General features: G+C 40.9%; 1 protein-coding gene across 1 annotated transcript in view; it reads left to right on the top strand.

Moving 5' to 3' along the window:
- The window catches only part of ODAPH (odontogenesis associated phosphoprotein), a 36,491-nt gene extending 16,067 nt beyond the window's left edge, over nucleotides 1-20,424 (top strand). The window contains 3 exon segments of the mRNA XM_017662619.3: nucleotides 8,285-8,447; nucleotides 12,578-12,825; nucleotides 12,828-20,424. Coding sequence (XP_017518108.2) covers nucleotides 8,401-8,447; nucleotides 12,578-12,825; nucleotides 12,828-12,973 — 441 coding nt within the window. The 5' untranslated portion in view covers nucleotides 8,285-8,400 and the 3' untranslated portion in view covers nucleotides 12,974-20,424.
- The last annotated feature ends 1,719 nt before the right edge of the window (nucleotides 20,425-22,143 follow it).

Below are 22,143 nucleotides of genomic sequence, written 5' to 3'. Positions count from 1 at the left end.
AACAGAAGACCAGGGATGGATGCTAGGCTGAGCAAGAAAAACAATGGCAATAGACATCAGAGCAGAGGGTGGGCTCTGAAAGTTGTAGTGGTGGGGACATAGCTTCCAAGTGAAGATTTTTGTGTTAATAAATCTCTTTGTATGCATTTGCCCACCAGGATGAAGGAAAATGATGTAGGAGTATTTTGGTTCTTGGTATGATTATCTTAAATAAAGCTGCCTTTGAATGTACAATTTGGTTAAAATGAGAATATATATAATCAACCTATCATTATTCTTTGGCTGGAAATTAGATTCTATTGCTGATCTTGTGAGAGATGATTCTCCAATTGACTGTAGACCAAATTCAGTATAAATAATAATGATATAATATGAATAAGAAATAAATAGTGTAAGCAATAAATGACACCTTTGGAAGGTGAATCTTCTAAGCAGTGTCCACTTACTCTCTCCCTGGCAACTGTTATTCCTCTCACTAGCTCTGTGAAGTCCCTTGTGCTTTTGACATTTCTGAGAGCATAGAACTTATACAGGGTGATTTTTTTAACTTTTTATGATGGGAAGTTCCAAACAAAAAATAGAGAATATAATAAACTTGAATGCACTCATCACCCAGTTTCAACACTCATTAAATATAGACAGTCTTCTTTGTCTGTGCCCCTACTCTCTCCCCATCCACTGATTACTTTGAAGCAAATCCTAGACAGTGTATAATTTAAATATTTCAGCATCTGTCTCTAAAAAGGTAAGAGCTTTTATTTTTTTGACAAAACCATTTATCATTATTGCATTATTACAATAATCCCTTAATAACATCACATATCCAATGAGTGCTCACATTTCCCCAGTTTTCTTTCTTTTTTTTGCAGCTTGTTTGTTTGAAACAAGACCCAAATAAAGTCCAAACATTGTAATTGGCTGATACATCTCTTAAATCCCTTTAAAATGTAGGCTCCCTATATCTTTTTGTTTGTCTTGAAAAAAATTTTAACAAACCAGATCTTTTGTCCTATACTACATGGATGAATTTTAAGGATACTGTTCCAGAGCTTTTACAGCAATAAGTTGATGAACAGGGTATCAGAGGACACCTAGCAGAGTGATTAAGAGCAAGAATTCTGGAGCCGAGCAGCCTGAATTCATACTATGGCTTTGCCACTTACTAGTCACATGATTTAACCACTCTGTGTGTTAGTGTTCTCTTCTGTAAAAGACGGGCAACAATAGTACCTATTTCATTGGGTTCTTTTGAGGACTAAATGGCTTAGTGTATGTACAGTAATTAAAACAGTGATGCTTAGAATACAGTAAATGATACACACATTGGGAATTTAGGGTCACTGGGGCTGACTGGTCCAAGGTCTCTCAGCTAATCAGTAGCAGGGGAGAGACTCGAGCACTGATTTATCCCACTGTTATCAGTACTGTTTCAGACCATTGCTACATGAAGGCTCTCATGTAGTGGGCATCACTCTGACCCAGACCAGGATGTTACTGCCATTATGTTGTTAAATCACTGGGATGACTGTAGGAACCTCCTTTGGGCCCCATTCTCCTGATCTGCAAAGTTGGAGGAGTTGGAGATGTGTCTATGGTGCCCAAAATCCCTTTTAGGGCAGTCGCCCGGGCCACCACAAAGCAGCACCTTTCAGTCAGTGCCCACCACAGAACCTTTAAATTCCCCAAAGAAGCATCTGCCCCTGGTCTTTCTGACAGAGAACCATGGCCACCTCCAGGCCTTTGGAAAATAAGCCTCCCAGCGCCAGTCACTACTCCCTCAATCTGACACAGCAGGGAGGCCTGGTACCCCCTTCTCCCTGTTACCTGACCCAGGTAACACTGACACACTACAGGCCTAATGGCAGCCTTTCCAGATTACGTACCACGGCCATGTGAGGTGAACGCCTCTCCGTACAGTTTTTGTAGCAAAAGACTAGCCTCACTGGACATAACTGTAGCTCACTTTTGCTTCTCCAAGTCCTTGCAGCAACATAGGGCCTTTTGCCCCACAGGATTGCAGAGATGAGCAAGACAAGGTGCCGCTGATCATTCCTCAGGCAGACACCCTGGTGGGTGCTCCTGCAGAGCCACAGTGGACAGCTAGAACAGGCCAGCCTTTTGAACATTCCTGCTCTGAACTGCTGGTGGTTGGTTTTCTTCCTCTTGGGCTGCTTGCTTCCATTTCAGTTAATACAGAAGGATAGTTTCAAGTGTCTCAATTTGAGCCTCTAATATAAACTACTTACCACAAATCACTTTCATTGTATCCATACCTGTATCTTCAGAGTTCGAGCTCTCTGAAATCCTAAATACATTTTTAAACCACCAGGAAGGAGGGCAAGGGAGACTGATGGGAGGAGCAAAACTGGGAGGTCTCTATGAGATTATCCACAAAATACAGATATTTGGCTTTCAGTTAAAAGACAGGCTGTCCTGAGACAGGGAAGGGCTGCCCTCCTCATGGGCATCTTTCTGAAGTATAGTGTTAAATAAAGTTCAGTGTACACAAACCAGCCTGAAATTCCTGAAGTCATCCCACTCATCTCTGGTCAAGCAGCACTGGGCTGTACCCTTCATTATCCACAAACACCCAGGTTCTTACTTGATTCATAACAGTCCTTTCATATGTGCTTGTCCCTAACCCTGCAGAGTTGGAGTTTCATGCATATTTACACATGAAAGTGAAAGAGAAAAAGAGCATGTGTGTGTATTTGTCAGGATCTCAAGAAACAGAACCAGTAGGATGTGTACCAAAAAGGGAGAGATTTATTGTAAGGAATTGCTTCACATGATTATGGAGGTTGGCAAGTCTGAGAACTGCAGGGCAGACTGGAGACCTAGAAAAGGAACAATGTTGCAGTTCAAGTCCAAAGGTCATCTGCTGCAGAATTCCCTCTGTTCTTTTGAGGTGTCATCTTTTGTCCTATCAGGCCTGCAACTGATTGGATGAGGCCTACACACAGTATGCAGGGCAGTCTGCTCTATTCAAAATCCATCAGAATGTTAATCTTATCCAAAAACATCCTCACAGCATAATATTTGCCCAAATATCTCAGCACCATGTCCCATCCAGGTTGATACATAAAAGTAACCATCACACAGATGGCCAACAGGCACATGAAAAGATGCTCCATATGGCTAATTAATAGGGAAATGCAAATTAAAACCACAATGAGGTATCACCTTACACCAGTTAGGATGGCCAACATCCAAAAGACAAGAAAACAACAAATACTGGTGAGGATGCAGAGAAAGGAGAACCCTCCTATGCTGCTGCTGGGAATGTAAATTAGTCCAACCATTGTGGAAAGCAATATAGAAGTTCCTCAAAAAACTAAAAATAGAAATGCCATTTGACCCAGGAATTCCACTCCTAGAAATTTACCCTAAGAATGCAGGAGCCCAGTTTGAAAAGACAGGTGCACCCCTATGTTTATCGCAGCACTATTTACAATAGCCAAGAAATGGAAGCAACCTAAGTGTCCACCAGTAGATGAATGGATAAAGAAGAGGTGGTACATATACACAATAGAATATTATTCAGCCATAAGAAGAAAACAGATCCTACTATTTGCAGCAACACAGATGGAGCTAGAGGGTATTACGCTCAGTGAAATAAGCTAGGCAGAGAAAGACAAGTACCAAATGATTTCCCTCATTTGTGGAGTATAAGAACAAAGCAAAAACTGAAGGAACAAAACAGCAGCAGAATCACAGACTCCAAGAATGGACTAACAGTTACCAAAGGGAAAGGGGGTGGGAAGGGTGGGTAGTGAGGGAGGGAGGGAGAAGGGGATTAAGGGTCATTATGATTAGCACACATAATGCAGGGGCGGGGCATGGGGAAGGCAGTATAACACAGAGAAGATAAGTAGTGACTCTATAGTATCTTACAATGCTGATGGACAGTGACTGCAATGGGATGGTTGGGGGGACTTGATAATCTGGTGAATGATGTAACCACAATGTTGGTCATATGAAACCTTCATAACATTGTATATCAATAATACCTTAATAAAATAAAATAGAAAGTCACCATCACAGGGTGCCAGCGGGAGAAGAAAGAAAGGAGATGAAATTGCCCTGAGCTCAGATCCAAAAAGCACGACATGGCAGAGAGCTGGAGACCCTGGGTAAAACCACCTTCCTGCCCTCATGTCCTCTCAACAGGGTCTTGCCAGATGATGAGGTGCATGAACACATGCACAGGCAGAGGCCCTTCTCCCACCTACTCCCTAGACATTTGTCCATGTATTCCAAAGCTTTTTATTGGGTGCCTACTGTGTGCCAGGCACTGAGGTTACAACTGTAATCAAGACTCAGTTCTTCTGTGTACTTAAAAATGGTTAAAATGTTCATTTTTATGTTATCTAGCTTATCACAACTAAGGAGTTTTTTTAAAGACTCCTTTTTTTTATTAAAGCATCATTGATATACAATCTTACGATGCTTTCACATGAACAACATTGTGGTTTCAACATTCACCTGTATTATCAAGTCCTCAGCACCTCCATTGCAACCACTGTCTATCAGCGTAGTAAGATGCTACAGAAAGACTCATTCCTTGCCAGCAAGAGTTTAAAGTAAGGAGATGAGGATAGATACAAAGCACAGTTTCAATGGAGAGGATGACCTACAGTAAGACAGAGCAAACCAGGGAACCCAGAGATTCCCTAAGCCACAGAAACTGTGCCCTGCCCATCTGCTCATCTCGTCCTCTCTCTCCTTGTGAGCAAAACTGCTCTGGGCATAAGAACCTCCCAGCACACCACCAACCAAGCTGCAAGCCAGATCCACTTTATTGCCGAAACATGAAAATCTCACTTTTCTAGTGCTACAACTTCACAGTACCACTCCACAGACTAATGACTTGTCTTAAGTTATAAATTTTTTATTATTTCATTCACAGAAGTACCAACGTATTTTTACTCTGAATTTTTCGTTATGGCAAAAGCAATATTATAACAGTTTAATTCAGTTATACACTCACTACCTGATTGCACCCAACCACAACAGTCAAATGCTCAGACCAAAAACTGTGCTGGTATCTATGACTCCCCTGTGTTGTCTCTCACACCCTACCAGTTCACCAGGAAATTGTGTCAACTCTACCTTCATAATAGGCCCAGAATCTGCCTACTTTACACAGCTCTACTGCTCCCACAATCTATCATATCATCTCGCCCCACACACTACTGGTATAGCCTATTCTGACTAGACTGCCTGCATCCACCCTTGCCCCCCAACCATCAGTTCTCCACACAGTGAACAGAGGTGTCCTTTCAAAGTATAAGTAAGATATCACACCTCTCTGCAGAATCCTCCAGTGATTTCTCATTTCACTCAGAGTAGAGATCCGGCCTTTGTTACTCCTCGACCTCATCCCCTACTACTGTCCTCCTGACTCGCTGTGGCCCAGCTACATCGGCCTCCTTGCTGTTACATGCCATGTCCATTCCTGGGTCAGGGCCTTTGCACCAGCTGTGCCCTCTGCCTTATACACTGTTCCCCCAGAGAGCCATATGGGATAACTTCCCTACCTCCCTCAAGTCTTTGTTCAAATGTCATCATCTGCTTAAAACTGCAATGCACTCCAACATTTATTATCCTGATTACCTGTATTTTTCTGTAGCACATATTAAAGAATGTTCTAACATTCTAGCATATTCTAACATGTTACATAGTGTACTCTTTTGCAATATGATTCATTCTCTGTCTCCATCCCACTAGAATGTTAATTCCATTAGGGCAGGTATTTTTGTCTGTTTTACAGTATCCCAAGCCCCTGGAATAGTGTCTGGCACACAGTGGGCACCTAATAAATAGTTGTTGCATGAATCATGAGAACAACAAAATGCACATCCATAAAGCAACGCTTTCCCAGGCCCACACATTCTGCTTCTCTGGGCTCCAAACCAGGGGAGGAGAACATGAAGGACTTTCCCCAAAACTTTCACAAAGCCATCTTAGACAAGTGTCCCTTCTGTGATGACATGTGTCACTACTATATGTTGGAAACTTTTTATCAGGGCAACCCAGATAGACTAGACAGACATTGGACAGAATGAAACCAGAGTCACCTGACCCAGGCTTGGCCAACCAGAATTCTTCCCTGTGTCATTTCTAAGTGGTGCTGACAGAGAAGTACCTCTTTCCACTCAGACTGTTAAGCCAGAGGATACAAAACAGAAGTTCATTAAAACAAGAATACAAATTCATTAATGAATTAATGAGTAAATCCAAGAATGAAATTTTAAAGCAAAGTAAATATACTAAATTAGAAAAAAGAATATAAATTTTAGGAGTCAGAAAAATCCCAGTTCTGAGTCTCAGCCTTACCACCTAATATCTTGGAGTCTTTGAGAAGGAGATGTAACTTCTCTTATATCCTACATCACTTCCTCATAAAGTTATTGTAAGGAAACACCTAACACAAACTAGCTACATAGGCCCTTCCCTCTAACACATAGGATCCACTACAGTGACCCAAAACCATCATAGCTTTCTTGACACTGGGCATATGGAAATTAGAATCTCATTGATTGGACTTCAGCTAAATGATAAAGTTATGATTTGTCGATCTTTATATGACTGCAAGGATATTTTTTATCAGAATTACTGCATGTGAAATAAGCTTTTAGAATATTTCCCCTTTTTTATGATAAATATTTTTGCAAATGAATCCAATAATCTGATAACCTTATAATAGCTCATTGAGTTTATGTGTTGTTGAACACTTGGATTCACTCTACCAATAACATACAAATAAACAAGATATGGCAAGACTTAGGTACCCAACAATACACCAACAATAAATAAGTTAGAATTCTCTGTCAACTAAGAATTTGATGGGATTTTTTAAAATTTCGTTTCTTTTGATCTTTCCTTCCTTATTTTATACATCTCAGGACAATAGATACAAACAGGAAAAAAATTGCATGAGTTTGTTTTTGGTTATTTATTTTCATCAACATTTAAATGGAAAACTCATCTGAAAGTCAATACAGAAAAGAAAAAGGGTCAGAAGAAATAACTAAAAGTTTGGTTAAATAATTCACAACAAATTTATAAAATGGAACACTGAGCCATCATTAAAGAGATTATGGGATGGAATTTTATTGGCATGGCAATGTGTTTACAATGGAGGAGACAAAGTCATATATGTAACACACATCCACTGATGTAGAATTAGCGATTATGTTTCTCTGTTTCTCTGCTCCTGGAAGCCTCCAGGACTTCCTCTCTTAATACTCAAAACCCTTTGCTGTTATTCTTTAGTTAGTATTTAATGTCCCTGCCAGACTCTTCAGTCCCAGTGCTTAGGCCCATGTCTGGCACAGGACGACATGGCCAGTAGAGAGCTGTTGGATGTGTGGGTAATGCCTTGAGCTGCAGAACTGAGTTTGTTCTGGATGATCCCACTTCCTTTCCAAAGTGCTGGCAAATCATTCTAGAATTTTGCCTGGATTTTCATCAGGCTTGTGGAATTGACCACTTTCCGCTTTGTGAGTGTTTGCATTCTCATTCTTTACACAATGTCCAGGAAAATGTTCTGCTCAAAGTGGAGGCCTTTTGAGTGATTGAATGATTTAGCCAGTATCACCTTAAGAGAACAAATGAAGAACTGGAGTCATTAGAATTTGAGACTACAGCCATTCCCTTTCACAGGCCAGCCACTGTGGTTGGGGCTCTGTGTCAAAGGCCCTTTTTATTCACCAGAGCAATCCTCTGAGGGAGATACTACGTGCCCCGTTTTAGATGAGGCGACTGAGGCTTCAAGTCTCAGGGACTCACTCACAGCCCCTAAGCGAGGAAGGAAAGAAACCAACATCGCAGCCAATTTTTTCTAACCCCAAGGCCCATGCTCCTCATCGCTGGGACCATCCCCTCCTCTTCCTCTGGCAGCTGACAGTCCCTCTCAGGAAACAAAGCAGGCAGATGTATCGTGTCCACCTCACAGGCAATTTGATGAAGCAGAAGGAGCCCTGGGAGGAAGCTCACGAAGTCCATTGCCCCAAATGTTCGTGTGTGCTCAGTCAGTGACCGTGATAGCAGCGGGAGAAGACAGTTTTCTGATTCTGCTGCCCTTGGCTCCGGGACCAAAGCAGAGAAGAGAAACAGTAGCCATACTCCCCAAGCCAAGGCCTGTGCACAGCCTCTTCAAACCACCTGGTCATTAAGCCTTGAGATAATGTCCTCCCCACCCCGTATGGCATTTGTAAGTAAGTAGCTACATAGAAGGAAGCACTGCTTGCATTTCCTGAACGGATTCTTTCTCTTTCAGAGGGAGACCCACTGCGCAAGCAAGGAGAAAGCGCTAACAGGGGAGAGGACCAGAGGGAATGACAGTGACAGTGAGGCTGCGGCTGCCCTCAGCCTGACTCCAAGGACAGATGAGTGATGTTTGCTGTCATTACAAGAAGTTCCTGCTTGATAAATACTGTCTGGTATGTCCTTTCTGATTTCTTACCCTCATAGGCAGGCCCTGATCGCTGTGGTTCACTAGGCAAATGCTAGTTAACTACTGAATCCGACTGCTGGTGACTCAGCAGCCCCCCCGCCCCTTTCAAACAAAGTTGGGTTTAAGGCAGTGGTCTGCTGGTGGGAACTGTGGCAGGAGGGTTTTGTTTTTATTCTACTGTGGGTCCACTAATTAATAAGTTGGGTGAAAAGACAAATTTTGGCTCCATGATTATACATATCCCCAAAATGGAAATATTTATGTCAGTTGCTATCGCCATGTGTGATTAAAGAGAGACTGAGCTCCAACATCTGAAGACCTCAGCCCTGGTCTCAGCTCTGGCTATGCGACCTTAGACATGCTTAATCTCTGACACCAGCCTCTTCATATGTGAAGTGACAGTATTGATAGTATCCATTATTCTGGAGATTGTAAGGAGCAAATGAGGTACCAGGCAAGAAACGCTCTTGAAGCTTAAAACACTGGATGCACACTAGTTATTATTGTTATAAAGCTAACAGCTTCCACCCTGCATTACAGCATTGCGCACCTCTTTATTTCCCCAGCAGCACACTAATTTGCACATGATGGCTGTCTAGTCTCTGTTAATTGCTTTAATTAATCACACTGAGTCATCTGTGTCTTGGTGCTGCTGGGCTGAGCAGATTTCTTTCTTTAGGATATTGAATTCAATTTCCTCATTTTCTTAAGCACTTTCCTTTTCCCCACTACAAAATTTCCAGGTGGGCCACACCTTAGATTAGGTTTGCAGATCCTAAGGAAAGGAAAGAAAAGGATAGAGAAGAAAGGTGGGAGAAAGGGAAAAGAGAGGGGGAGATCCTGGGGTACCTGGATCTGTTCTTTTCACCGTTTACCTTAGTTCCAGAAGTAGGTGCTGTTCAAGAAGGAGAGGCCCAGAAGTCAAACTGGGTCCACCACCCCTTCCACATGCCTCTGGGGGCTTTGCAGGGGCTCAGCCAGCCTATCTTCATCCCTAAGTCTCCTGTTCCCATCACAGAGGGGGACAGAGACAGAGACTTCAGAGCTGGTACTGAGACCACCAGAAATCAACTTGTCCAATCTCTGCATGAACCCTGGAAATCAGAGGGCAAGGAGATACAGATTACAGATATCCCTTGCCCCAGTTCCCAAGACAAGGCCCCGGAGTCACCTGCTAAAAGTGGCATCTAAAAGAGGCATCATAAAACAGAACTAACCACCTGACATCTTCGAGGTTTCTTCAGAAACTTTGTAAGTATGTAGCTAAACAGTTATAATGACATTACAGATTTATTCACCTCTAAAAAAACAAACATGAGATTTGATTTCTCAGTTTAGCTCACTCTTCCCCACTGTCCCTTAGATTGGCATCCAAGACCTTCAAATGCAGCTTCACTTTGTCCAACCAGCCCTAGTCTGTCCATCACTGGCTCACACACTCCCCAGCTCTGCCACACAGGGGCACATGTGGATCTCCAGATGCGCCTTGTTCTCCCCCCTCCAAGGCAGCGGCTGCAGCTGCTTCCTCTTCCTGCTTCCACCTGCGACTTTCACATGATGACATTTAAATGGCACGATGGTACTGCCTTCACAAAGACTTTAAGACACACAATTTTTAAATTACAGTCTCTCTCTCTGTCATCTTTGAATTCTTACAGCAATTTGTGTATCACCCACAGCACCAACTGGATTCTGCTCTGTATTATAAATCTGTGGATTTGTAGCATCTCACTTCCGGAGTGCAAACCCTGAGTCTTTATCATCTCTGTATTTTCCAGAGCACCAACTGCAGTAACCTGTGCACTGTTGAAATGACTCAGCATATAGCACTGAATTGAGAGAGACCTGTGGAACATTGGCTGGGCTCGAAATTCCTCATCTGCAAAATTAGAGCTTTGGCAAAGTAGCCAGTCATTCTGTGGGTCTACAAAATGAAATGAGTTTCAGTTATCGTGAATAAATGAATCACAGGACTTATATTTCTTTCTGGTTCAACCCTGAAAGCACATGAGAATTTTTCTAATACTACACATGCCATGTAAAGGAAAAACTGCATACTTATACATCAAGTACAAAACTTAACTCTCTTAAAAATCGGTAGAGTTCACTACAAACCAAGTATTGTCTGCTCCAAAACCACGGGCTACAGGTAACTATTTAAGAAAAAAAAAGTACTGGTTGTTGGTATGCTCTGAATTTCATATCTAAAATTGATACCCAAACTCAAGCAATATTTTGGCCTGATTTTTTTATTTTAGTCTAATTTTAAATATAAGTTATTATTATGAATTTTCTGGACCTGGAATAAAATGCTCAGTGGGCTTCACAAAATCTAGAGTGGAACGTTCAACATCTGCCTGACCATTCACCCAATTTATCAACTACGTGCTGGGCACCACTCTAAGCCAGGGACATATCAGTGACCAACAGTGTCAATAGTCCCTGTCTTCATGAGGGTCCTGTTCTAATAACATCTGTATCCTTTAGTCCTATCAATGGTGCACAGATTTTGTGTATAAAATGTAACCAGATGGACCCAAGAAAATGGGGCTCATGCTAACAGAATCTTTCCAAAATGTTAAAGATTAATAATAACACTAGCTAACCCCTACTAAGTGCATACCACATGTCAGGCATGTTCTGAGCACTTTCCCTATCTTATTTCAATTAATACAACAAGCCAGTGAGATAGGTAGTAGTATTTTCTCCCTTTTACATATAATGAAAAGGAGACTGAGAGGTTAAGGAACCTGTCAATGGTCACAGAGTTACTAAATGGCAGATCTCAAGGAACCTGGCTGTAGTTCCTATGCTTTTAAATATTATGCCTTCAAAGTATCTTCAATCTGCATTTAAATATTTGACCTATTTTGGTCTGATTAAGGTTGCAGAAGCACTCCCATCTTTGACATTCAGTCCCTTAGGTGGCATCTCAGTATGTTACATAATGAGAAATACTTGCTTATTGATGATCACATTATCCCTAAGAAGTAGGAACATGGTAACTTTTGCAATTATAGAAACAGAGATTTTCTCCAATCAATTCAGCTCCACTGTAGGCACTGTGCTGGGACAAAGAGACATAGTCTTCAGGATGGTCATGTCACTATTTCAGTAAAGGAGGAATAAGTAATCACATGACTGACAAGTACTGTGAAAGTGAACTCAAGATGCTATGGAAGCATTCAGCAAGGGACTTTAAGCCTGCCTTCGGATAGGGAAGGTTTCTGAGAAAATGAGACTGAAATCAGCGTAGGAGCAAGCCAGGCAAAGAGGGCAGGAAATGGTGCTCTAGGTATTTGGAAACCAACTTTTTTAAAGCCCAGGACTATTGATGACTTTTGCCAATATAGTTTTTGTGGAGTAGAGAGAGCAGAGACACAATCCAGTGGATTAAAAAATGGGAGTTAAAAGTGGAGTCAGAAGTGTATAGGCTTCTCTTTGAAGTGAGAGAAGCAGGAATCAAAGAAGTTTATGGAAGTTTTCTCTGTGGAATATGAAACTCAGTAATCTACTTAGAAAGGTAGAGAATTTTGAAGAGAATTCTTCAAGTGAATCAAGAAAAATGAGAATTGTGGAGGGACTTTGAAGAGAGTATCAAAGGTCTAGAAGACATAGGAACAGAACCAAACAAGGATAAACTAAAGGACTGAGAAGCAGTGTTATCTCAGCTAAAGCTGGCAACCATGAATGGCATCAGCCCACTCACTCAGGTGTGCGTCCTTAAACTTGTAGGGAACCTGTGACAGTTTCCCAAACCAATCCCTGTGGCTCTCACATTTCAGAACACTTCTGCTAGCCAACCAGTGACCTGAAATTCTCCGATTGAAGGACATTTGCATTGTTTCCAAATTTAGGCTAATATGAATAAGGCTGCTATGAACATTTTGTAGATATGTACTCACTTCTCTTGGGTAAATTCCCAGAATGGAATTGGTGGGCCACAAGGTGTGTTCATGTTTCATTTTATCAAACCTTGTCAGTTCTTTCAAACATGCTTTGAGACTTCTCAATTTCTCCTTTCCAGTCGTTCTCCCCTGCTCCCACCTGAAGTATCCCCCTTCTGCTTCTACTGTCAGGTCTGTTTCCTGACTTGCATTTTTCTTCTACCCACAGGAGAAAACAAGTAGTCACCTCTCCTGGAAGGTCACAAAACAATGTAGACCCCACAGGCTGCCAGATTATTACACTTACCCCTCCACCTATCACAAGGAGACTGGAGACAGGGATCCAGCCCACCACAAGGACACCCAAGTGTGACGTCCTTTTCTTTTCCTCACAAAGGCCCAGAGTCCACATTGCATTTCCACAGAGACCTTTCCTCCTTTCAAGGCGCAAACACAGTTTCCAGCTCCATCCATTTTTTTGCCACACAGTCACCTTACTCCTTATTTTAAATGTTTCTCCAGAAGAAAACTCCAGAGACGAAGCTCATCTGAGGGAAGCAGAGAGAAAAGAGAAGCCCCTGGCATGCTTAAGCAAAAGAAGCCAATGCCTCAGAAAAGACTATAAAAAGATATGTTTTCTTTTTCCAAACTAAAACTGTTGGATTTGAAGATTCAGTCTCTGAAACACTACCAACTAGAAATTGATCTTGTCAGCAGTTAAAATAATTGGTTTATAGAGTATTCATGTTTGCAAAATAAGTTTATTCTTATCCCCAGATTTTTATTACAGGATATTTATGCAAATAAAATCCCAAAATGGGCGTTTCCAATAGTTACTATCCATACTGAGATGCCAGAAGAATCAGCTCCCTCTTCTAAATTAGATGAAGATTAATCTAACTTAAGTAAACTTAATAATCTAATTTAAATTAAATAAATGGAGATCATTATAAGCCAAATGAAGACACTAATGGTACCCTTTTATACTCAATGGAAGACTTGCCGAGCCAGGAGCATTTACAAAGTGAACTTTAAATAAATTATAGAAAGCTGAAAGTTTTATTTTATTCTGTTTGACAGTGGTTAGGTTAAGATATTTATTCATTTGGTTTTTATAGAAGAATAATTAACATAACATATTTGTTTTCAGGTATACAACATATGTTTCAATACTTGTATATGTTGCAAATGATCACCACAATAAACACAGTTAATATCCATCACCACACATAGTTACAAAAATTTTTTTCTTGTGATGAAAACTTTCAAGATTCACTTAGTTTTATAAAAACAAAAAAGAAAATATAAAGATTAAAGCAGGGACTCTGATTAAAGATGGCAGCCTAAGAGGTGAGACAGAGATCTTCTCCTAAAACCACATATAATAAGAAAATATAATTAATATAACTAATCGTGAAAGAGCAACAGGAAAGAAGGCAGCGCCAGACTGCATACACCTGGAGAAAAGAGCAGACCTCACAGAACAGTATAACGTACCAAAGCCATGACCCAGCGTGACCCAAGCCCTTCCCCCACCCCAGCTCACCAGCAGGAGGAGGAGAAACAGAGCAGGGAGGGAGTGAAGGCCTGGGACTGCTGAACAAATAACCCTGGAGACCTCCTCTGGGAGCACAAACCTACATTGCGTGGTGCTCTGGGAATTAGTTGGGTTGGAAAGTTAAGATTGCTAAAGGGGCAAGGATTTCACAGAGCTTACTGCTCAGGTGAAAAGACAGGTAGACAAAATTGTCCAGGTGTGCTCTCTCCAGCACACTGGAAACTATCACGATCTTCAGGTGCTCTATCCCCCTGGCTGGCTACTCAGCTCCAAGGTGGCTACTCACCCCCAACCATGATAAGCAGCCTGCTGCACCTTTCTCCAGGCCACCCAGCACCTGGCTCACAAACCGGCAAACCCTGTCCTGGCATCAGGCCTACCAGAGGGAAGCCCCGCCCACAGCAACTATAATCACAAAGCATAGAGGCTTATGCCTATGTGCTTGGCCCACTGGTTCTGGCAGTGGAGACAGGCATAGCAGCCCAGAAGCAGGAAACTGCTTTTTCCTCACCCCAGGCACCAGCACCACTCCCTTGCGACCCCCAGCTTCACGCCAGAGGCTGAGCAGCTCCAGACATTTGAGCTTCTGGGCACTAGAGGGTGCCACATACAAATATGAAACATCAAAGGAACCTGGTTCAAAGCAAAATCTCAACAACACCAGAAAAAGAGTTGAGTGAGAATGAACTAATAAATCTTACTGAAAGAGATTACAAAATAAAAATCATAAACATGCTGCTAGAGGTACAGAAAAATATTCAAGAACTCAGGAATGAATTTAGGACAGTGATCTAATCACTGAGGAACACAATGGAGAGTTTTAAAAGCAGACTACATATGGTGGAGGAGACGATAAATGAAATTCAAGTTAGAGAAGAGGAATACAAAGCAGCTGAGGCACAGAGAGAAAAGGATCTCTAGAAATGAAATAATATTGAGATAACTGTGTGGCCAATCCAAACAGAACAATATTCATATTACAGGGGTACCAGAAAAAGGAGGGAGAGAAAAGAGGATAGAAAGTGTCTTTGAGGAAGTAATTGCTGAAAACTTCTGCAATCTGGAAAAGTTTTTCAGGCCATGGAGGTAAACAGACCTCCCAACACAAGGAACCCAAGGAGGACAACACCGAGAGATATAATAATTAAAATGGCAAAGATGAAGTATAAGGAAAGACTATTAAAAGCAGCCAGAGAGAGAAATAAGATCACATACAAAGGAAAACCTATCAGGCTATCAACAGATTTCTCAGCAGAAACTTTATAGGCCAGAGGGGAATAGCATGATGTATTTAATGCAATGAAGCATAAGGGCCCTGAACCAAGAATACTCTATCCAGCAAGAATATCATTTAAATTTGAAGGAGGGATTAAACAATTTCCAGATAAGCAAAAGCTGAGTGAATTTACCTCCCACAAACCATCTCTACAGTGTATTTTGGAGGGACTGCTATAGGTAGAAGTGTTTCTAAGGTTAAATAGCTGTCACCAGAGGTGATAAAAAGGGACAAAGAATACAGAATATGATACCTAATATATAAAGAATGGAGGAGGAAGAAAAGAAGGGGAAAAAAGAACCTTTAGATTGTGTTTGTAATAGCAAACTAAGTGAGTTAAGTTATACTATTAGATAGTAATGAAGTTAACCTTGAACCTTTGGTAACCACGAATCTAAAGCTTGCAATGGCAATAAGTACATACCTATTGATAATCACCCTAAATGTACATGGATTGAATGCACCAATTGAAAGACACAAAGTCACTGAATGGATAAAAAAACAAGATCCAACTATATGCTGCCTACAAGAGACTCACTTCAAACCCAAAGACATACACAGACTAAAAGTGAAGGGGTATGGAACTAATAGGGAGAAAAAAGCAGGAGTTTCAGTACTTGCCTCAGACAAAATAGACGTTAAAACAAAGAAAGTCAAAAAGAGACTAAGAAGGACATTACATAATAATAAAGGGGTCAGTCCAACAAGAGGCTACAACCATTTTAAATATATATGCACCCAATAGAGGATCACCTACATATGTGAAACAAATACTAACAGAATTAAAGGAGGAAATAGAATGCAATGCATTCATTCTATGAGACTTCAACACACCACTCACTCTAAAGGACAGATCAACCAGACAGAAAATAAGTAAGGAGACAGAGGCACTGAACAACACATTAGAACATAAGGGCAAGGCATCAGGCAAGCAGGAAAGGACTTTCTTCTCCCAGCTGACATACCTGCTGCCTGCCTACAGCCAATGCTATCACCATGAAAAGGTAGAAGAATTTAGTCCAGTCCAAAATAGTCCAGACAACCCCAGAGAGAGGACCTGCAGAGATAGACATAACCAGTCTCCCTGAAAAAGAATTCAAAATAAAAATCATAAACATGCTGATGGATCAGAGAAATATGCAAGGGCTAAAGGAGCAAGTACGGAGGGAGACTACAGAAATAAAACAATCTCTGGAAGGACTTAAAAGCAGAATGGATGGGATGCAAGAGGCCATTAATGGAATAGAAAACAGAGAACAGGAACACATAGAAGCTGATGCAGAGAGAAATAAACGGATCTCCAGAAATGAAACAATATTAAGAGAACTGTGTGACCAATCCAAAAGGAACAATATCCGCATTATGGGGGTAGCAGAAGAAGAAGAGAGAGAAAAAGGGATAGAAAGTGTATTTGAAGAAATAATTGCTGAGAACTTCCCCAAACTGGGGGAGGAAATAGTTGCTCACACAACAGAAATACACAAAACTCCCAAAGGAAGAGACCCAAAGAGGACAACACCAAGACACATAATAATTAAAATGGCAAAGATCAAGGACAAGGAAAGAGTTTTAAAGGCAGCTAGAGAGAGGAAAAAGGTCACCTACAAAGGAAAACCCATCAGGCTATCATCAGACTTCTCAACAGAAATCCTACAGGCCATAAGAGAATGGCATGATATATTTAATGCAATGAAACGGAAGGGCCTTGAACCAAGGATACTGTATCAAGCATGATTATCATTTAAATATGAAGGAGGGATTAAATAATTCCCAGACAAGCAAAAGTTGAGGGAATTTGCTTCCCACAAACCACCTCAACAGGGTATTTTTAAGGGACTGCTCTAGATGGGAGCACTCCTACAAAGAGCAAAGAACAAAACACCCAACATATGAAAAATGGAGGAGGAGGAATAAGAAGGGAGAGAAATAAAGAATCATCAGACAGTGTTTATAATAGCTCGATAAGTGAGTTAAGTTAGACAGTAAAATAGTAAAGAAGCTAACCTTGAACCTTTGGAAACTACAAACTTAAAGCCTGCAATGGTAATAAATACATATCTTTCAATAATCACCCTAAATGTAAGTGGACTGAATGCACCAATCAAAAGACATAGAGTAATAGAATGGATAAAAAAGCAAGACCCATCTATATGCTCCTTACAAGAAACTCACCTCAAACCCAAAGACATGCACAGCTTAAAAGTCAAGGGATGGAAAAAGATATTTCATTCAAACAACAGAGAGAAAAAAGCAGGTGTTGCAATACTAGTATCAGACAAAATAGACTTCAAAACAAAGAAAGTAAAAAGAGATAAAGAAGGATACTACATAATGATAAAGGGCTCAGTCCAACAAGAGGATGTAACCATCATAAATATATATGCACCCAACACAGGAGCACCAACATATGTGAAACAAATGTTAACAGAATTAAAGGAGGAAATAGAATGCAATGCATTCATTTTGGGAGACTACAATAACCACTCACTCCAAAGGACAGATCCACCAGACAGAAAATAAGTAAGGACACAGAGGGACAGAACAATACACTAGCACAGATAGACCTAATAGACATCTATAGACCTCTACATCCAAAAGCAACAGGATACACATTCTTCTCAAGAGCACATGGAACATTCTCCAGAATAGACCACATACTAGGCCACAATAAGAGCCTCAGTAAATTCCAAAAGATTGAAATCCTACCAACCATATTTTCAGACCACAAAGGCATAAAACTAGAAATAAATTATACAAAGAAAGCAAAAAGGATCACAAACACATGGAGGCTTAACAACATGCTCCTAAATAATCAATGGATCAATGACCAAATTAAAATGGAGATCCAGCAATGTATGGAAACAAATGACAACAACAACACAAAGCCCCAACTACTGTGGGATGCAGAGAAATCAGTCTTAAGAGGAAAGTATATAGCAATCCAGGCATATTTAAAGAAGGAAGAACAATCCCAAATGAATAGTCTAAAGTCACAATTATGAATTGGAAAAAGAAGAACAAATGAGGCCTAAAGTCAGCAGAAGGGGGGACAAAATAAAGATCAGAGAAGAAATAAATAAAATTGAGAAGAATAAAACAATAGAAAAAATCAATGAAACCAAGACCTGGTTCATTGAGAAAATAAACAAAATAGATCAGCCTCTAGCCAGACTTATTAAGAGAAAAAGAGAATCAACTCACATCAACAGAATCAGAAATGAGAAAGGAAAAATCACCCTAAATGTAAATGGATTGAATGCACCAATCAAAAGGACGGACCCCACAGAAATACAAAGAATTATTAGAGACTACTATGAAAACCTGTATGCTAACAAATTAGAAAACCTAGAAGAAATGGACAACTTCCTGGAAAAATACAACCTATCAAAACTGACCAAGGAAGAAACAAAATCTAAACAAACCAATCACCAGCAAAGAAATTGAAGTGGTAATCAAAAAACTACCCAGGAACAAAACCCCCGGGCCAGATGGATTTACCTCGGAATTTTATCAGACATACAGAGAAGATATAATCCCCATTCTCCTTAAAGTTTTCCAAAAAAATACAAGAGGAGGGAATACTCCCAAACTCATTCTATGAAGCCAACATCACAATAATACCAAAACCAGGCAAAGACCCCACCAAAAAAGAAAACTACAGGGAGGGAGCCAAGATGGCAGTGTGAGTAGAGCAGTGGAAATCTCCTCCCAAAACCACATATATCTATGAAAATATAACAAAGACAACTCTTCCTAAAATATAGACCAGAGGAGACAGGACAACATCCAGACCACATCCACACCTGCAAGAACCCAGCGCTTCACAAAGGGGGTAAGATACAAGCCCCAGCACTGTGGGACCCGAGCCCCCCTCCCCCCAACTGTTGGCAGGAGGAGAGGAGTTGGAGCGGGGAGGGAGAGGGAGCCCAGGACTGCTGAACACCCAGCCCAGCCATCCGCACCAGAGTGCAGACACAGTGCATGCGTGAGGTCCTGGATACTAGGGAAACAGGGCAGCAGGAATGGTGAGCGGGTGCCTGAGGCCGACGCCGGAGAACAAAGAAACGGGAGCGGCCATTTTTTTTTTTTTTTGGTGAGTGCTTTTTGGAAGTCTTAAAGGAACAGGGACCCCAATACTAGGTAAACAGGGCAGCAAGACCAGTGAATGGGTACCTGAGGCCGGCGCCTGAGGACAAAGAAAATCGTGCGTTTTTCTTTTTCTTTTTTTAAAAATTATTTATTTAATTTTTGTTTTGTTTTGTTTTGTTTTCTGTTGTTATTATTTTGGTTTGGCGAGTGCTTTTTGGAAGTCTTAAAGGGGCAGGTTGGGACACTTAGTCCAGAGGCAGGCAATCTGGGGATCTCTGGGCACTCTAACCCCCTGGGCAGCAGGGAGCACGGAGGCCCCTCACGGGGATAAATAGCCTCCCGGCCACTCCCCCTCCAATGGGGCTCCACCATTTTGGAGCAGCAGCCCGCACCAGGCCACGCCCACAGCAACAGCAGAGATAAAACCCATAGCACCCAGGCAGGAAGCAGAAGCCCTGTCTGCACACAGCTGCCCAGCACAAGCCACTAGAGGTCGCTGTTCTCCCAGGAGAGGAAGGCCACAAACCAACAAGAAGGAAAGTTCTTCCAGCCGTCACTCGTACCAGCTCTGCAAACTATCTCTATCACTGTGAAAAGGCAAAACTACAGGCAGACAAAGATTATAGAGTCAACACCTGAGAAGGAGACAGACCTAACCAGTCTTCCTGAAAAAGAATTCAAAATAAAAATCATGAACATGCTGACGGAGATGCAGAGAAAAATGCAAGAACAATGGGATGAAGTCCAGAGGAAGATCACAGATGCCAGGAAGGAGATTACAGAAGTGAAACAAACCCTGGAAGGATTTATAAGCAGAATGGATAAGATGCAAGAGGCCATTGAGGGAATAGAAACCAGAGAACAGGAACACATAGAAGCTGACACAGAGAGAGATAAAAGGATCTCCAGGAACAAAACAATACTAAAAGAACTGTGTGACCAATCCAAAAGGAACATTATCTGTATTATAGGGATACCAGAAGAAGAAGAGAGTGGAAAAGGGATAGAAAGTGTCTTTGAAGAAATAATTGCTGAAAACTTCCCCAAACTGGGGGAGGAAATAATCAAACAGACCACAGAAATACACAGAAACCACAACAGAAAGGATCCAAGGAGGACAACACCAAGACACATAATAATTAAAATGGCAAGAATCAAGGACAAGGAAAGAGTTTTAAAGGCAGCTAGAGAGAAACAGGTCACCTATAAAGGAAAACCCATCAGGCTATCATCAGACTTCTCAACAGAAATCCTACAGACCAGAAGACAATGGCATGATATATTTAATGCAATGAAACAGAAGGGCCTTGAACCAAGGATACTATATCCAGCATGACTATCATTTAAATATGATGGTGGGATTAAACAATTCCCAGACAAGCAAAAGCTGAGGGAATTTGCTTCCCACAAACCACTTCTACAGGGCATCTTACAGGGACTGCTCTAGATGGGAGCACTCCTAAAAAGAGCACAGAACAAAACACCCAACATATGAAGAAAGGAGGAGGAGGAATAAGAAGGGAGAGAAGAAAAGTATCTCCAGACAGTGTATATAACAGCTCAATGAGTGAGCTAAGTTAGGCAGTAAGATACTAAAGAGGCTAACCTTGAACCTTTGGTAACCATGAATTTAAACCCTGCAATGGCAATATGTACATATCTCTCAATAGTCACCCTAAATGTAAATGGACTTAATGCACCAATCAAAAGACACAGAGTAATAGAATGGATAAAAAAGCAAGACCCATCTATATGCTGCTTACAAGAAACTCACCTCAAAACCAAAGACATACACAGACTAAAAGTCAAGGGATGGAAAAACAAATTTTTGGCAATCAACAGAGAGAAGAAAGCAGGTGTTGCAGTACTACTATCAGACAAAATAGACTTCAAAACAAAGAAAGTAACAAGAGATAAAGAAGGACATTATGTAATGATAAAGGGCTCAATCCAACAAGAGGATATAACCATTCTAAATATATATGCACCCAACACAGGAGCACCAGCATATGTGAAACAAATACTAAGAGAACTAAAGGGGTAAACAGACTGCAATGCATTCATTGTAGGAGACTTCACACACCACTCACCCCAAAGGATAGATCCACCGGGCAGAAAATAAGTAAGGACACAGAGGCACTGAACAACACACTAGAACAGATGGACCTAATAGACATCTATAGAACTCTACATCCAAAAGCAACAGGATATACATTCTTCTCAAGCATATGGAACATTCTCCAGAATAGACCACATACTAGCCCACAAAAAGAGCCTCAGTAAATTCCAAAAGACTGAAATTCTACCAACCAACTTTTCAGACCACAAAGGTATACAACTAGAAATAAATTCTACAAAGAAAACAAAAAGGCTCACAAACACATGGAGGCTTAACAACATGCTTCTAAATAATCAATGGATCAATGAACAAATCAAAATAGAGATCAAGGAATATATAGAAACAAATGACAAAAACAACACAAAGCCCCAACTTCTGTGGGATGCAGTGAAAGCAGTCTTAAGAGGAAAGTATATAGCTATCCAGGCACACTTGAAGAAGGAAGAACAATCCCAAATGAACAGTCTAACATCACAATTATCGAAACTGGAAAAAGAAGAACAAATGAGGCCTAAAGTCAGCAGAAGGAGGGACATAATAAAGATCAAAGAAGAAATAAACAAAATTGAGAAGATAAAACAATAGAAAAAATCAACAAAACCAAGAGCTGGTTCTTTGAGAAAATAAACAAAATAGATAAGCCTCTAGCCAAACTTATTAAGAGAAAAAGAGAATCAACACAAATCAACAGAATCAGAAATGAGAATGGAAAAATCATGACAGACTCCACAGAACTACAAGGAATTATTAAAG

The sequence above is a fragment of the Manis javanica genome, chromosome 5 (assembly GCF_040802235.1).
Source record: "Manis javanica isolate MJ-LG chromosome 5, MJ_LKY, whole genome shotgun sequence".
NCBI lineage: Eukaryota > Metazoa > Chordata > Mammalia > Pholidota > Manidae > Manis > Manis javanica.
This window is presented reverse-complemented; position numbering and strand designations above follow the sequence as displayed.